At 44.6% G+C, this 16,800-nt stretch overlaps 1 protein-coding gene across 1 annotated transcript in view; it reads right to left on the bottom strand.

Moving 5' to 3' along the window:
* LOC138664148 (zinc finger protein 665-like) overlaps nucleotides 1–16,800 on the bottom strand; it is an 85,697-nt gene that overhangs the window by 44,479 nt on the left and 24,418 nt on the right. Inside the window, exon 10 of the mRNA XM_069750590.1 lies at nucleotides 10,175–10,265. Coding sequence (XP_069606691.1) covers nucleotides 10,175–10,265 — 91 coding nt within the window. The remainder of the gene's footprint in view (nucleotides 1–10,174; nucleotides 10,266–16,800) is intronic.

Raw genomic sequence — 16,800 nt, 5'->3', positions numbered from 1 at the left:
ACAAGGATTATCGGGAGGTGCCCCCGAATCTGTTCCGTTGGACTAATTGTAGACTCTGTAGATCTACCTGCATGTGTTGTTCCAGCATTCTTGATAATAAATCTGTTGAATCATCCCTTGGCCTGTTGTCCCTTCTTGCTCTGCCGTACACCCCGTCACATACAGCTTTCTATGGAGCATCCATGGGGCAATAATGAACGGTGCAGAGCATTCTATACGGCACAGATTTCTATGGAGCATCTATGGGGCCATAATGAACGGTGCAGAGCATTATATGTGGGGCACAGCTTTATGTGGAGCATCTATGGGGCCATAATGAACGGTGCAGAGCATTATATATGGCACAGTTTTCTATGGAGCATCTATGGGGCCATAATGAACGGTGCAGAGCATTATATAAGGCACAGCTTTCTATGGAGCATCTATGGGGCCATAATGAACGGTGCAGAGCATTATATATGGCACAGCTTTATGTGGAGAATCTATGGGGCCATAATGAATGGTGCAGAGCATTATATGTGGCACAGCTTTATGTGGAGAATCTATGGGGCCATAATGAATGGTGCAGAGCATTATATGTGGCACAGCTTTCTATGGAGCATCTATGGGCCCATAATAAACGGTGCAGAGCATTCTATATGGCACAGCTTTCTATGGAGCATCTATGGGGCCATAATGAACGGCGCAGAGCATTATATATGGCACAGCTTTATGTGGAGCATCTATGGGGCCATAATGAACGGTGCAGAGCATTATATGGGGCAAAGCTTTCTATGGAGCATCTATGGGGCAATAATGAACGGTATGGAGCATTTTTTCTTCTTAGTCTTTATAAAAATTTAAAATTTGGGGCTAAAACAAAATTTTTGAAGTAAGAATATAATTCTTTCTTCACCACCCAAAGGTATAAATGTATATGAGGCACATGTGGTGTCAACATGCTCACTGAACCCCTAGATGAATTAATTGACAGGTGTAGTTTGTAAAATGATGTGACTTATGGGGGAGGGTGGCTGTTCTGGCACCTCAACGTCTCTGCCAATGTGACATGGTACCCCCAAACAATTCCAGCAAAATCTGAACTACAACATGGCGCTTCTTCCTTTCTGAGCTTTGCACTGTGCTGCAAAAGTATATGGGGTATCATTGTACTCAGAAGAAATTGAACAACAAATTAAAATTTTCCATTTTGCTCCAGTTACTCTTGTGAATATAGTTTTTTTTTTGCAAAACTAACATTTATGGGGGAATATTTTTTTTCAGTTTCACAGTTCAATGTTATAAACTTCTGTGAAGCACCTGGTGGTTCAAGGTTCTCACCTAGATAAATTCCTTGGGGGGTCTAGTTTCCAAAATGGCATAACTTGTGGATGGTTTCTACTGTTTAGGCACATCAGGGGCTCTCCAAACTCGACACGGCATCTGTTCTCGATTCCAGCCATTTTTGCGTTCAAAAAGCCAAACGGTGCTCCTTCCCTTCCGAGCCCAAACATTCATTTTCCCCAACATATGGAGTATTGGTGTACTCAGAAGAAGTTGCACAGCAAATTTTGGGATCCATTTTCTCCTGTTACCCTTGTGAAAATAAAAAAAATGTGGGGCTAAAGTAAAATTTTTGTGAAAAAAAAAGTAAAAATTTTATTTTTTTTCCTTCCACATTGCATTAATTCCTGTGAATCACCTGAAGGGTTAATAAACTTATTAAATGTGGTTTTGAGTAGAGATGAGAAACTATTTCAATACTTGGTTCGGATTACGATTGCCGTATTTGCAATGTTCGCCGAACACCATTGGAGTCAGTAGAAGTACAGATGAGTGAATATGTTCATAAACTATCATAAAACATAAAATCGGCATGAATGGCACATTCGGATTTGGCGATCATTTTCTGAACATATTTGCTCATCTATAGTTTTGAGCACCTTAAGGAGTGTAGTTTTTTAGATTCGTGTCACTTTTGGATATTTTCTGTCCTATAGGTCCCCCAAAGTCACTTAACCCTTTTGCGTCACAGCCTTCGTGACCGTGCCAATTTTTATAATTCTGACCAGTGTCACTTTATGTGGTTATATCTCTGGAATGCTTCAACATATCCCACTGATTCTGAGAATGTTTTTGAGTGACATATTGTACTTCATTATCACTGTAAATTTCGTTCGATATAACTTGCATTTATTTCTGGAAATATTAGAAATTTTGCGAAACTTTTGAACATTTCACAGAGAGTTTTACAAAAAATAGTTTATAAATAACATTTCCACATGTCTACATTACATCAGTGCAATTTTTGAAACAATGTATTTTTTTTGTTAAAAAGTTAGAAGGGTTAAAAGTTGATCAGCAAAAAATTTACTAAACCATTTTTTTTAGGGACCACATCACATTTGAAGTGACTTTGAGGGGTCTATATGACAGAAAATACCCAAAAGTGACACCATTCTAAAAACTGCACCCCTCAAAGTGCTCAAAACCACATTCAATGAGTTTATAAACCCTTCAGGTGCTTCACAAGAATTAATGGAAATGTGGAAGGAAAAAATGAACATTTCACTTTTTCCCACAAAAATGTTTCTTTATCGCCATATTTTCCATTTTCACAAGGGTAGCAAAAGAAAATGCAACATAAAATTTGTTGTACGATTTTTTCTGAGTATGCCAACACCACATATGTGGAGGAAAACTACTGTTTGGGCACACGGCAGGGCTCGGAAGAGCAGCACCATTTGACTTTTGGAATACAAAATTGGCTTGAATCAATTGCCGATGCCATGTCGCGTTTGGACAGCCCCTGAGGTGCCTAAACAGTGGAAAATCCTCACAAATGACCCCACTTTTGAAACTAAACCCCTAAAGGACTTTACCTAGATGTGAGGGGAGCACTTAAAACCTCAGGGGCTTCACAAAAGTTTATAATGTTGAGCTGTGAAAATTAAAAAAACAAAAAAAAAACAAAACACTTTCCACAAAAATGTTATTTTAGCCCCATTTTTTAAAAACATTTTCACAATGGTACCAGGAGAAAAGGGATGTCAAAATTTGTTGTGCAATTTTTCCAAACTACGTAGGTACCCCATATTTGTTGAAAAACGACTGCTTTGGCACATGGTAGGGCTGGAAAGGGAAGGAGAGCAATTTGGGCTGAAATAGGTTGCGATTACCATGTCACATTTGAAGAGCCCCTGACATGCCAAAACAGCAGAAACCCCCACAGGTGATCCCAATTTGTAAACTACACCTCTCAAGGAATTCATCTAGGTAGGTAGTGAGTATGTTTAACCCTCAGGCGATTCACAAACTTGTATAAACTTGGGCTGAGTAAATGAAATAATACTATTTTTTTCCACTAAAATGTTTCTTTGACCCCAAGTTTCAAATTTTCAATAGGGGTAATAGGAGAAAATGAACAGTACAATTTGTTATGCAATTTCTTCTGAGTACATCAATACTGCATACATGGTTGAACACTACTTTGAGGCACAGCACAAAGCTCAGAAGGGAAGGCGCGCCATATTACAGTGCTGATTTTTCTGCACTGGTTTGAGGGGGCCATGTCATATTGGCAGAGCCCCTGAGGTGCCAGAACAGCAGAAACCCCTGTAAGAGACCCCATTTTACAAACTACACCTCTCAATGAGTTTATCTAGGGGTGCAGTGATCATATTGACACCATAAGTGGGTCACATAATTTTATAACATTGGGCAGTGAAAAAAAAAAAAACTACAATTTTACCACAAAAAAAATTGTTTTAGCCCCAGATTTTACATTTTCACACTGAGAAATGGGTAAAAAAATTGTGCCAAAATGTGTCACACAATTTCTGCTTAACGTGGCAATACCTCATACAGTAGATGACTGTACAGTACTGCTTTGCCACACAGCGAGACTCGAGAGGGACAGAGCGCTATTTGACTCTTGGAGAATAACTTATTATAGTTTCCGGACTCCATATGCAGAGCCCCTAAAAGCTGAATCCCCCCTCAAGTGACCCCATTTTTGAAATTACACCCGTAAGGAATTTATCTACAGCTGTAGTAACGATTTCGACTATGGGTGTTTTCCAGAAACAAGCAGACGTGGATGTTGCTCAGTGAAAATGATAAACTACCGTTGTAGTGACCAGTACGCTGTAGTGACCAGTTCGCTATGCCCAGCCTGTGCTTCTGGAGACATGCACCCGTAATTTACGGTAGGCGTGCTCTCATCACTACAGAAATGGCAAACTTATGGACGCTAAATGTGGATTAAGGACACTGGGGCTCAGAAGGGAGGGAGCACTTGAATTTGGGAGCGCAGAATTTGAGGAATTTCTTTTGGGAGGGTGAGGAGCCATAGCTCTTTTCCAGAGCCTTTGTACTACCAGTAACGTAGAAGCCCCCTAGTTTTCCATTAACCGATGATGGACCTGAGTTACAACTTGCTTTTTTTGAGGATTGAGTTGAAGCTTTTATTGGGAATATTTTACAGAACTTTTGGAATCAATTTTATCCGGTGCTCTACGCTGATCACTTACTTTGGGGTTTCCATCTAAATCTGTGAGTGACATGACTCACCATAATGAGGAAGCCGAGTTACTCTGGACTCCGTCTGGCCTCTGTTCAGTGATGTCCTTTTCAGAGGTGCACAAACCTGGCGGATCGCACTTTTATGTATGACTAAAAAGATGGGCATCACCAGATTACAGATCAGACAGTGTCCACAGTGCCTCCATCTGCCTCACTATAGAGAATTTTTCTCCGGGGGGTTCCATCTGAATCACGTATTTCAGAGATTTACACAGAAACCCTGATGTAAGCACTCAGCGCAGGATAAATATTCGCCGAGCCTTACTGTGATCTTCGTGAGGCAAAATTAACAAATCAACAGCAGGTGAACAATTGGTTTTATTTACTTTTTATGCTGTTCCTCGTGCGGTATACCGTATTTTTCGCTTTGTAAGAAGCTCCGGATTATAAGACGCACCCCAAATTTTGAGGGAAAAAAATAGGAAAAAAAACTTTTTTTTAAAATAAATTGGTGGTGCTTCTTATAATCCATGCGTCTTATTGCTTACCGAGGGGTGGTGGCTGTGGTGAAGGGGGGTCCCAGGGTCGCTGCTGGAGGAGGAAAAAGTGGAGTGTTGATGCAGGTTGGGATGAGGGGTGTGCAGGTGTCCTGCGCTGCGGGGGGCTCCTGTGCTGCAGGGGGCTCTGCCGATATTTTGAGAAAGGCCAGAGCCCCCCTGGCAGTTCGTCCAAGCTTTCTTGTGCGACGGACTTTGGGAAAATGGCCTCTGGGAGGCGGCGCATGCACAAATGAAGATCTTGGGACCAAGATCTCGAGAGACGAGATATCAGCGCTGAAATCTCATCTCCCGAGATCTTGGTGCCAAGGACTCTATCTGCGCATGCGCCGCCTCCCGGCGGCCATTTTCCCCAAAGTCCGTCGCACAGGAAAGCATGGACGAACTGCCGGGGGGCTCTGGCCTTTCTCAAAATGTCAGCAGAGCCCCCTCATCCCACCCGGTAAGCGGTATATCCGCTTTTTACCACTAGGACTACTGGACTCGTGAACCCTGACTAGAACTAATGCAAGTAAGTAGTCAAAATGACTATACCAGTAGTCCTAGTGTTAAGATGCACCCCCATTTACCCCCCAAATTTGGGGGAAATAAAGTGCGTCTTACAAAGCGAAAAATACGGTAAGTGATATGGCGACTTTATTCTTTGTGTTGATACGACTACAGCGATACCAGATTTATATCAGTTTTTATGTTTGGCTGCTGTCACATATTAAAAGATGCTTTTTATTGCATAAACAAGTTTTTGCATCACCATATTCTGAAAGCTAAAATGTTTCCATATTTAGGCCGACAGTCACATGACAGCTTGTTTTCTGCATGACAAGTTCACGTTTTCATTGGTACCATTTTCGGGCCTTAAAGTATAGCGGGTACAGGGGAGTACTCCATGGATGCGCTATACTTTAAAGGCTTCTCAGATATGGCCTAACTTGCATATTGCAGATTACTATAATGGATGCTGACACATCAGTACCACTACTTTATGGTACCCCGTTCTGTTTGGAAACTCTCCATCTATTAAGTACGCAACTGACAAAACGTTTTGTTGTACTATTTACCATTGACCGAATAAATTTGTCCTCTATATTGCATTTAAGTTGAGTGCCAGGTTCTTATTATCATTACGGAACCATTGGATGTCCCAAGGCCATCCCCTAGGGTGGGATAGCATTAAATTTCATACCGTAACCATCTAGTTTTCTTCCATAACTTAAGCGGAAGTCAGGGCTACTGCAACCTGCAGTATCTTCCTACCAAGGCTTGCATATACATAGGAAAAATTGTGCACCCTGTAAAACATAGAGAATATATGCAGCGATGCCCAAGTAGCTGCTTTAGAAAGCTGCAAAGCTGATGCCTGATGATGAACCTCCCAGGAAGTTCTCACCGCCCACATAGAGTGTGCCCTAATCCTAAATGGGGCAACCCTGGCCTTAGCCTTATAAGCTTGGATGATACAATAGCTGTGCAGAGTCCTGGCCCTAGGATGAGATGGTGCAGAACAAATGTAGGTAAAACAATACCATCATAAAGGTTTAAACCCAAAACCACCTTAGGAGAAAACATGGAATGGGTCTCAACACTACCTAATTCTGATGAAGAATAAGGCAAGGTGCGCGACAAGATTGAGCCGCAAGCAGAGAGACCCTCCTAATAGAAGTGAGAGCTATAAGGAATGCTATCTTAGAAGAAGGAAAATGAAGAACCTCCAAAACAAGATTCAGATCCCAAAGCCCCAGGAGAGATCGATAGGGTGGCTTAACATGTTGAGAAAACTTAACTCCAAGAATAGATGGTCATAGTAACATAGTAACATAGTTAGTAAGGCCGAAAAAAGACATTTGTCCATCCAGTTCAGCCTATATTCCATTATAATAAATACCCAGATCTACGTCCTTCTACAGAACCTAATAATTGTATGATGGTCAATTCCTCTGAAAGAGAATAGCCAGGGAGGACACCTGACCCTTGCAGGAGATAAGTTCCAACCCTGCTTCCAATCTGAACTATAAGAAGGAGAGCTGCATTGGAAAGGTAAAATCTACAGGCAAATTACTAGGTGACTCACATGGGCAAAAATAATCCAAGTGCGATGGTAGACTCACAATGAGGATGGCTTCCGAGCTCTTATCATAGTCTGAATGACTCACTCAGACAGACTTGCTGCCCTCAAAATCGAGATATCAACAGCGACGCCGTCAAATTGAGCGCCCGTAAATTCAGATGGAAAAATGAACAATGGGACAGAAGGTCCAGGTAGTCCAGAAGAGCCACCAAGAGATTGACCACATCTAAATAACCAGGCCCATCTGGAGCAATGACAATGACTGGATCTTCTTGTGAATTCTGGGTATAATAGATAGTGGTGGAAAGAGATAAGGCTAGGGTCACATTTCGTTAGTGCAATCCGTTTAGCGCTGGCGCTAGCGGATTGCGTTAACGCAATTTTTTTTAATGGGCCGCGTTTCGGAGTCGCGTTAATGTCCCCGCTCTCGCAGATCCCCGATCTGCGAGAGCGGGGAACGGACCTCGGGCGCGCCGCAAGCAGCGTCCACGGCGCGCCACAAAACACCGGCGCGTCGCTAGTGCGTGCCGAACATGGCACACGCTAGTGATGCACGTTCCCATTGCCGTGAATGGGCGCGCTAACGGACGCGTTGCACGGCGATAATTTCGCCGTGCAACGCTGTCCGTTAGCGCGTTCCCATTAACGCAATGGGAACCTAGCCTAAGGCTGAGCGAACTGGGACCAAGAGATTACCAGGGCGTCATCTGCAATCGCCTGGGGGTGCCAGGACTTTATCACAAATTTCAGCCCCTTGTGATTCAGACTGTATGCCAATAGATCCCACCGCCGACAGATCTGCCTGAACACTTCTGGGTGAAGAGCTCACTCTTCTGTGGGTAGCTGCTGGTGACTTAATATGTCTGTCCTCCCAGTTGTGTACCCCTGGTATATAAACTGCAGAGATTAGAGAAACCTTGTCCTCTGCGCACTCCAGAATCCCTACATCTTAGGCCATGGCTGATGGGCTTTGTGTGCCCCCTCGGGGACTGATATAGGCCACAAATCATTGTCTGATAGAACTCTGATCAGTAACCCCTGGAGTAAGTGCTGCCACTGTAAAAGAGCCAGGTGGATAGCTCTGAGAATCAGCATGTTGATTGGGAGAACTCCTTGGACCATCAAGTGATGGAAATTTGCTCCCCAGTCGGATAGGTGCTCACCACAGATGTCAGCCTGCCACTGAATGGTACGAAAAGAGCGCCCTCGAGTTAAAAGGGGCGACATCATTCACCACCTGAGAGACTGGCGGCAATGAAAGGGAAGACGAATAGGCCAATCCGGGTACTGTATAGATCTGCCCCAAGAGTCTAGAAGAGTGTTCTGTAGAGGCCTTAACCAAAACTGACCAAACGGTAATGCATCAAATGTCATGACATGGAAGACAGAAGAGATAATCTCTTCTCTTCCGGAAGAAATAGCAATGACTGAACGGTTTTGAGCACCATTCCTAGAAACGGTAGCCGCTGTGTTGGAACTAAAACAAACTTTGTCCTGTTGACAATCTATCCAAATCGCTCCAGAGTCTGAAGAACAATTTGTAGGCTGTCTAGATTTTGCGCACAGGATGGTGCATTGACAAGAAGGTCTTCCACATACAAAAAAAACAATTATAGAGTGGAAGGGAGTGGTCACAAGTTGCTGTAGCTGAGTAACCAAGCTCCAAGTTCACAGCCAGAACCAAATGAAAGTAAATCCACTCCAATTCAAGGTAAACGACAAACGGATCCTAAAAAGGACCTGTGATGCATTAAATGTATGGTGTTCTACGTCCCTGTTTAGATTTTCACGAGTTGAAACAGAATGCCCAATTACACCCCGTTACCCTGAGACATCCATCGGAAAAACAAAAAACAAAGTGGTTAGCGCCTAACCTAAGAGAGGTCTGATAGACCTGGCCTCCAACTGACACTACCCTAAACGGAGGAAGACTGGCTTCAGCAGGTGAGGTATAGTCTGCTGGGGTGGAGCCAAATTTATTTAATTGCAATAATAGTGCCAGCCTCCAGGTAATAGTGGACTATCTCATGGCTCGGTGTTCCCCAATAAGACAAACAAAAATTCCTCTTGTACATAACAGTGCACCCTATGGCTCACTAGTACAGTTTCTGCCTTCTATATCAGGGGTCTCAAGTTCCAATCCCTGGCCTGTACAAGCATCAAAAGTATATTTAAAGATGTCCACTGAGCACAATAGCCGGTGTTAGAAAGGCCTGTGAACACAGAATTAGCTTCTCTAAAGTGTGCTATTGCTGCAGAGGAGAAACCTCCATATAAAATAAATTTAAAAAATCCTTTTTTTGAACTAAGCGCTAAACCTTCCAAGTGTTAAGTCCACATGAAAAACCTCAACAGTAATTCTACAATCCAATGAACGAGAGAAAACAAGAAAATCAGAACAGAATGCATATTGACATCACAATGTATTAATTTGGGTCCTCTGCCTCAATTCACAGGACCCAGGAAAATTCCCTCATGGACACTCCTCAAATTATTTAGATACGAAACCATCCCCATCGCGTGTTTTGCGTTGGCTTCTTCAGGGGTCCATCGCGAAGAAGCCAAAGCAAAACGTGCGTTGGGGCTGTCATCGTGGTGTCTCTCTGGGGGATTATAGGTAAGGAACGCACATATATGTGGATATATGTGGCAGTAGGTGCATTTCATCATTGAGCCCCTGACATGTCTTACTGTTTGGCAGAATATGATCAATTGTGGCCCCGCAATACTATATGTACTGCTTTCCTCAGATATACAGAAAAAGCACCAGCACCTTTTATAAGTATGGAGACGTTTTATGTCTGTTTCTCCCACCCTGTGATGTGATTTAAATTGAAAGGCCCATCTTTTTCTATCTATCCCTCCTGATTTGATCCCCTTACTTTGATACATTTTTTTTACTTTTATGTATGTGCCTTTAAACTTGAATAAAGCTAATGATTGTTTAAATATGAGAATATCTGGACTAATTACTCCGTATGCTTTTGCATCTAAATACAATGAACGAGTAGTATCTGTGACGTCTCTGCATTTAGTAGTCACTAATCACCTGGATAGTCGTCTGTAGATATCTCCACTTTACACCAATCATCATCCATCACATCTGTCTCTGTAGTATTAATATGGGTCAGATATTCATCCTGAAACAAATATTGTTCAAGACAGATGGTGAAGTTGTGTGAAATGATTTCTAAGAACAAAAAAGATCGTAAATTAACATGACAGCAGAAGTTATCCCATAGCTGCAGGTCTCCTATATAAATCCAACCTGTCGGCTGCTAATTCTAACGAGCAGTCTCCATAACCAAAAAATTGTGTGAAGATCCAAACAATATGGCCACTCTATTACAGACACTCATGTAGCATCACACAGGACCTACTTTGGCCTTCAGAATCTTAACAGTTGATTCCACTAGGTGTTAAACCACTTCCCGACATGACAATTTAACATTCCCATCACTTATTTATATTTTTACATCCACACAGCTGTATTAGAGCTTTGTTTTTAAGGGACGAGTTGTAGTTTTCGTTGACGCCATTCATTTTACAAGTCAATGTACTGGAAAACGGGTAAAAGAAAACCATACAAGTGCGCTGAAATTGAGCAACAAAATGCAATGCAAAATTGTTCCCATTTTCCCAGATCCATAACACTTTCATTTTTAGGTCACTGAAGCTGAGGGCTTGCTTCTAGCATGGCGGGTGGATGTTTTTATCGATACTATTTTGTGCCAGATACAACATTTTGATCGCACTAGCGCTGTGCTCAGCTTCTATTTGCATGACTACTGGACATCTACCTCAGACTTAACACCCACATGTTTCCCCCTCATTTGATTTTTTTGCCTCAATCACAGTTTTAACACCACTGCTTGTAAAAGCCCCAGAATTGTCAGTTTGTTTGTTTTTTTTAAATACTCGTTGTCATCCTAGCATTGATGACCATATTCTAAATTGTTCAGAGCACTCAATTTACGTATTCGTATCTGGATTCATAGTGAAAAGTGATCACTTCATCTTATGCTGCACTGTAAAATTACAGGTCGAATTTCCATACAGAAAAGTTCCATACACTAAATCTTCACAACCTTCTAGACATCATAGGGGAGATCTCATGACTAGGGTTGAGCGACCTTGACCTTTTTAGAGTCGGGTTTCGCGAAACCCGACTATCTCAAAAGTCGAGTCGAGTGGAATCGGCCGATTATCGCGAAAAGTCGAGGATCGACCAAAACACGAAACCCAATGCAAGTCAATGGGGGAGTATAGTCGGCAGTGAGTAGAGGCCAGGAAAACATGTATAGAGCCCATTTTAATGGCAAAAACATCCATTCTTGTTCCTGAAGCTTGTCAATCTTAATTTAGCTTATAATAATTGTAAGGCATTTGAAATTGGGGGTCATTTGGCTAAAATTGTGGGGGGTAGGGCTGGTTCAAGTAATTAGTGGGCCCAGTAAATCTGGACCACGTCACGGCAGTGGAGCAGGGAGAGGTAAGTATTTCAACTTTGCAAGTGCTGTGATCCTGAGCAAGCAGGGGGGGCCCACTCGTTGGCATTGGCACTGGCACAGGGCCCCTCAAAGTACAGCGGTGTGTTTGCACGGCGGGGCGCCTCCCACCGGCAGCAACACTTTTGCGTACTATGAGGGGCCCTGTGCCAGTGACGTGGCCAACGAGTATTCCTCCCCCCACCAGATGAAGGAACCTGCACCTTCATCTACACCTTCCTCTTTGTCCCCGTGTAAGGTGGTATGGTATGCGGGAAGGGGAACCTGACTTTCAGCAGGGTCACAATCTTGCAGTGTAGCGTGCACGGGGAATGTTGCGTTATGGGTCAATGTACCAGCAGACTCATCTATCACTGGCTGGGCAATGGGCAGGATGAGGAGGAAACAGATATGGGCCCAAAGAATAAAGTGGGCTAAATGCAGTTCAAAATTGGTAACAGGACTAACCAGGGGGCATTGCTTTGTTCAGTGGAGGACAACTGGAATGAGAGGCTGACACAGAGAGTAGGCCCAAATCAGTAAGTAGTCTAAATGCAGTTCAAAATTGGCAACAGTAGTAAACAGGCGGCACAGCTTTGTTCACTGGAGGAGAACAGCAAGGAGCGGCAGACATCGATAGAAGGCCCCAACCCAACTAGTAGGCCCACTGCAGTTTTAAAATTCCGATAGGCTGAAAACCAGATAATTGTAGGTCATTTTTTGTAAAGAGGACAGCTGTATTGAGTGGCGCAGGCAGACACTACAAGTAGGCCTTAAACCACAAAGTTGGCTCGACGCAGGTTTAAAAAAGGTTACATGGGTACACGGTCTGCATTGGTGTGCTCAGTGGAGGACAATTGGAAGGAGGGACCGCAGAAAGAAAATAGGCTCTATGCAGCTTCGATTATGTGGCAACCTGGAGAACACCTTGGAGCGGCAGACACCGTCTCTACAACCCAGACCCAACTTGTAGGCCTAATGTAGTGTTGTTTCAACAACTACTAAACGAGAGCTAGAAGCTCGAAGCAATGGAGAGGAAACCTGGAGAACACCTGGGAGCGGAAGACACCGTCTCTACAACCCAGACCCAACTTGTAGGCCTAATGCAGTGTTGTTTTCAACAACTACTAAACGAGAGCTTTAAGATTGAGGCAATGGAGAGGAAACCTGGAGAACACCTTGGAGCGGAAGACACCGTCTCTACAACCCAGACCCAACTTGTAGGCCTAATGCAGTGTTGTTTTCAACAACTACTAAACGAGAGCGTTAAGATTGAAGCAATGGAGAGGAAAGCTGGAGAACACCTTGGAGCGGAAGACACCGTCTCTACAACCCAGACCCAACTTGTAGGCCTAATGCAGTGTTGTTTTCAACAACTACTAAACGAGAGCTTTAAGATTGAAGCAATGGAGAGGAAACCTGGAGAACACCTTGGAGCGGAAGACACCGTCTCTACAACCCAGACCCAACGTGTAGGCCTAATGCAGTGTTGTTTTCAACAACTACTACACGAGAGCTTTAAGATTGAAGCAATGGAGAGGAAACCTGGAGAACACCTTGGAGTGGAAGACACCGTCTCTACAACCCAGACCCAACTTGTAGGCCTAATGCAGTGTTGTTTTCAACAACTACTAAACGAGAGCTAGAAGCTCGAAGCTATGGAGAGGAAACCTGGGGAACACCTTGGAGTGGAAGACACCGTCTCTACAACCCAGACCCAACTTGTAGGCCTAATGCAGTGTTGTTTTCAACAACTACTAAACAAGAGCTTTAAGATTGAAGCTATGGAGAGGAAACCTGGGGACCACCTTGGAGCGGAAGACACCGTCTCTACAACCCAGACCCAACTTGTAGGCCTAATGCAGTGTTGTTTTTAACAACTACTAAACGAGAGCTAGAAGCTCGAAGCTATGGAGAGGAAACCTGGGGAACACCATGGAGTGGAAGACACCGTCTCTACAACCCAGACCCAACTTGTAGGCCTAATGCAGTGTTGTTTTCAACAGCTACTAAACAAGAGCTTTAAGATTGAAGCTATGGAGAGGAAACCTGGGGAACACCTTGGAGCGGAAGACACCGTCTCTACAACCCAGACCCAACTTGTAGGCCTAATGCAGTGTTGTTTTCAACAACTACTAAACGAGAGCTTTAAGATTGAAGCAATGGAGAGGCAACCTGGGGAACACCTTGGAGTGGAAGACACCGTCTCTACACCCCAGACCCAACTTGTAGGCCGAATGCAGTATTGTTTTCAACAACTACTAAACGAGAGCCAGAAGATCGAAGCAATGGAGAGGAATCCTGGGGAACACCTTGGAGTGGAAGACACCGTCTCTCTACACCCCAGACCCAACTTGTAGGCCTAATGCAGTGTTTTTTTCAACAACTACTAAACGAGAGCCAGAAGATCGAAGCAATGGAGACTGGAGAGGCAACCTGGGGAACACCTTGGAGTGGAACACACCGTCTCTACACCCCATACCCAACTAGTAGGCCTAATGCAGTGTTGTTTTCAACAACTACTTAAGAAGAGCTAGAAGATCGAAGCAATGGAGAGGCAACCTGGGGAACACCTTGGAGTGGAACACACCGTCTCTACACACCAGACCCAACTTGTGGGCCGAATGCAGTGTTGTTTTCAACAACTACTTAAGAAGAGCCAGAAGATCGAAGCAATGGAGAGGAAACCTGGGGAACAACTTGGAGTGGAAGACACCGTCTCTACAACCCAGACCCAACTTGTAGGCCTAATGCAGTGTTGTTTTCAACAACTACTTAAGACGAGCATGAAGATTGAAGCAATGGCGAGGAAACCTGGGGAACACCTTGGAGCAGAAGACACCGTTAGTAGGCCGTAGCGAAGTAGTAGCCCCAATGCAGTTGTCAAATTCCTATAGGCTGAAAACCAGACTAATGACGCTCAGCTTTTTTAAAAGGAGGACAGCTGTATTAGGTGGCGCAGAGAGACACAGGTAGTAGGCCTTAAACAAAAAAATTGCCTCAATGCAGTTTAAAAAAGGTTCCTGGGGTACACGGGCAGCAGTGGTCAGGTCAGTGGAGGACTAGTGGAAGGAGGGACCGCAGACAGGCGTAGTAGGCCTAACATAACAAAATTTGGCTGTAGGCACTTTTAAATTGGTTCCAGGGGTACACGGGCAGCAGTGGTCTGGTCAGTGGAGGACTAGTGGAAGGAGGGACCGCAGACAGGCGTAGTAGCCCTAACATAACAAAATTTGGCTGTAGGCACTTTAAAATTGGTTCCAGGGGTACACGGGCAGCAGTGGTCTGGTCAGTGGAGGACTAGTGGAAGGAGGGACCGCAGACAGGCGTAGTAGGCCTAATATAACAAAATTTGGCTGTAGGCACTTTAAAATTGGTTGCAGGGGTACACGGGCAGCAGTAGACAGGACACTGGAGGACTAGTGGAAGGAGGGACCACAGACAGGCGTAGTAGGCCTAACATAACAAAATTTGGCTGTAGGCACTTTAAAATTGGTTCCAGGGGTACACGGGCAGCAGTGGTCTGGTCAGTGGAGGACTAGTGGAAGGAGGGACCGCAGACAGGCGTAGTAGCCCTAACATAACAAAATTTGGCTGTAGGCACTTTAAAATTGGTTCCAGGGGTACACGGGCAGCAGTGGTCTGGTCAGTGGAGGACTAGTGGAAGGAGGGACCTCAGACAGGCGTAGTAGGCCTACCATAACAAAATTTGGCTGTAGGCACTTTTAAATTGGTTCCAGGGGTACACGGGCAGCAGTGGTCTGGTCAGTGGAGGACAAGTGGAAGGAGGGACCGCAGACAGGCGTAGTAGGCCTAACATAACAAAATTTGGCTGTAGGCACTTTAAAATTAGTTCCAGGGGTACACGGGCAGCAGTGGTCTGGTCAGTGGAGGACTAGTGGAAGGAGGGACCGCAGACAGGCGTAGTAGGCCTAACATAACAAAATTTGGCTGTAGGCACTTTAAAATTGGTTCCAGGGGTACACGGGCAGCAGTGGTCTGGTCAGTGGAGGACTAGTGGAAGGAGGGACCGCAGACAGGCGTAGTAGGCCTAACATAACAAAATTTGGCTGTGGGCACTTTAAAATTGGTTCCAGGGGTACACGGGCAGCAGTGGACAGGTCACTGGAGGACTAGTGGAAGGAGGGACCTCAAACAGGCGTAGTAGGCCTAACATAACAAAATTTGGCTGTAGGCACTTTTAAATTGGTTCCAGGGGTACACGGGGAGCAGTGGTCTGGTCAGTGGAGGACTAGTGGAAGGAGGGACCGCAGACAGGCGTAGTAGGCCTAACATAACAAAATTTGGCTGTAGGCACTTTAAAATTGGTTCCAGGGGTACACGGGCAGCAGTGGACAGGTCACTGGAGGACTAGTGGAAGGAGGGACCTCAGACAGGCGTAGTAGGCCTAACATAACAAAATTTGGCTGTAGGCACTTTTAAATTGGTTCCAGGGGTACACGGGCAGCAGTGGTCTGGTCAGTGGAGGACTAGTGGAAGGAGGGACCGCAGACAGGCGTAGTAGGCCTAACATAACAAAATTTGGCTGTAGGCACTTTAAAATTGGTTCCAGGGGTACACGGGCAGCAGTGGTCTGGTCAGTGGAGGACTAGTGGAAGGAGGGACCACAGACAGGCGTAGTAGGCCTAACATAACAAAATTCGGCTGTAGGCACTTGCAATTCTCTTGCAGGGGTACACAGGCAGCATTGGTGTTGTCAGCGGAGGCCGATTGTAATGAGTGTCTGCCAGTTAGTACTCCAAAAAAATAAATAGATGTTAATGTCTCGCATTACAACAAAACCAAAACACAAAAGGGTGGAATACTTAGGTACGGGGTGGGCTCCTCTACTGAGTTTTAGACCTAGTAATTTGGCGCTAATTATTTACTGGTGTAAATATAGGACACTGCCCCTGACTATGTTAAGTACCGTCATACATGTCAACACAATGGTATTGTCAGTGCCAGGCATTGAATGATGTCAGCGCATAGACTAAACATTGGTGGAACTGTGAGAGATAACTGTGCACATGGTAGAGCAATGTTTGAGCTGGGGGGGGGGGGGGGAACTCTCTTGTGGCCGGCAGTACAGGCCCAGGGCCCCTCATGTTACAACAGTGTGTCTGACGTTGGGTGCGCACCACCACCGCCAGAGACACTTTATTGTACTATGAGGGACCCAGTGGCA

This window comes from Ranitomeya imitator, chromosome 2 (genome assembly GCF_032444005.1).
Source record: "Ranitomeya imitator isolate aRanImi1 chromosome 2, aRanImi1.pri, whole genome shotgun sequence".
Taxonomy (NCBI): Eukaryota; Metazoa; Chordata; class Amphibia; order Anura; family Dendrobatidae; genus Ranitomeya; species Ranitomeya imitator.
Note: the sequence above shows the minus strand (reverse complement) of the source record. Positions and strands in the feature narration are given on the sequence as shown.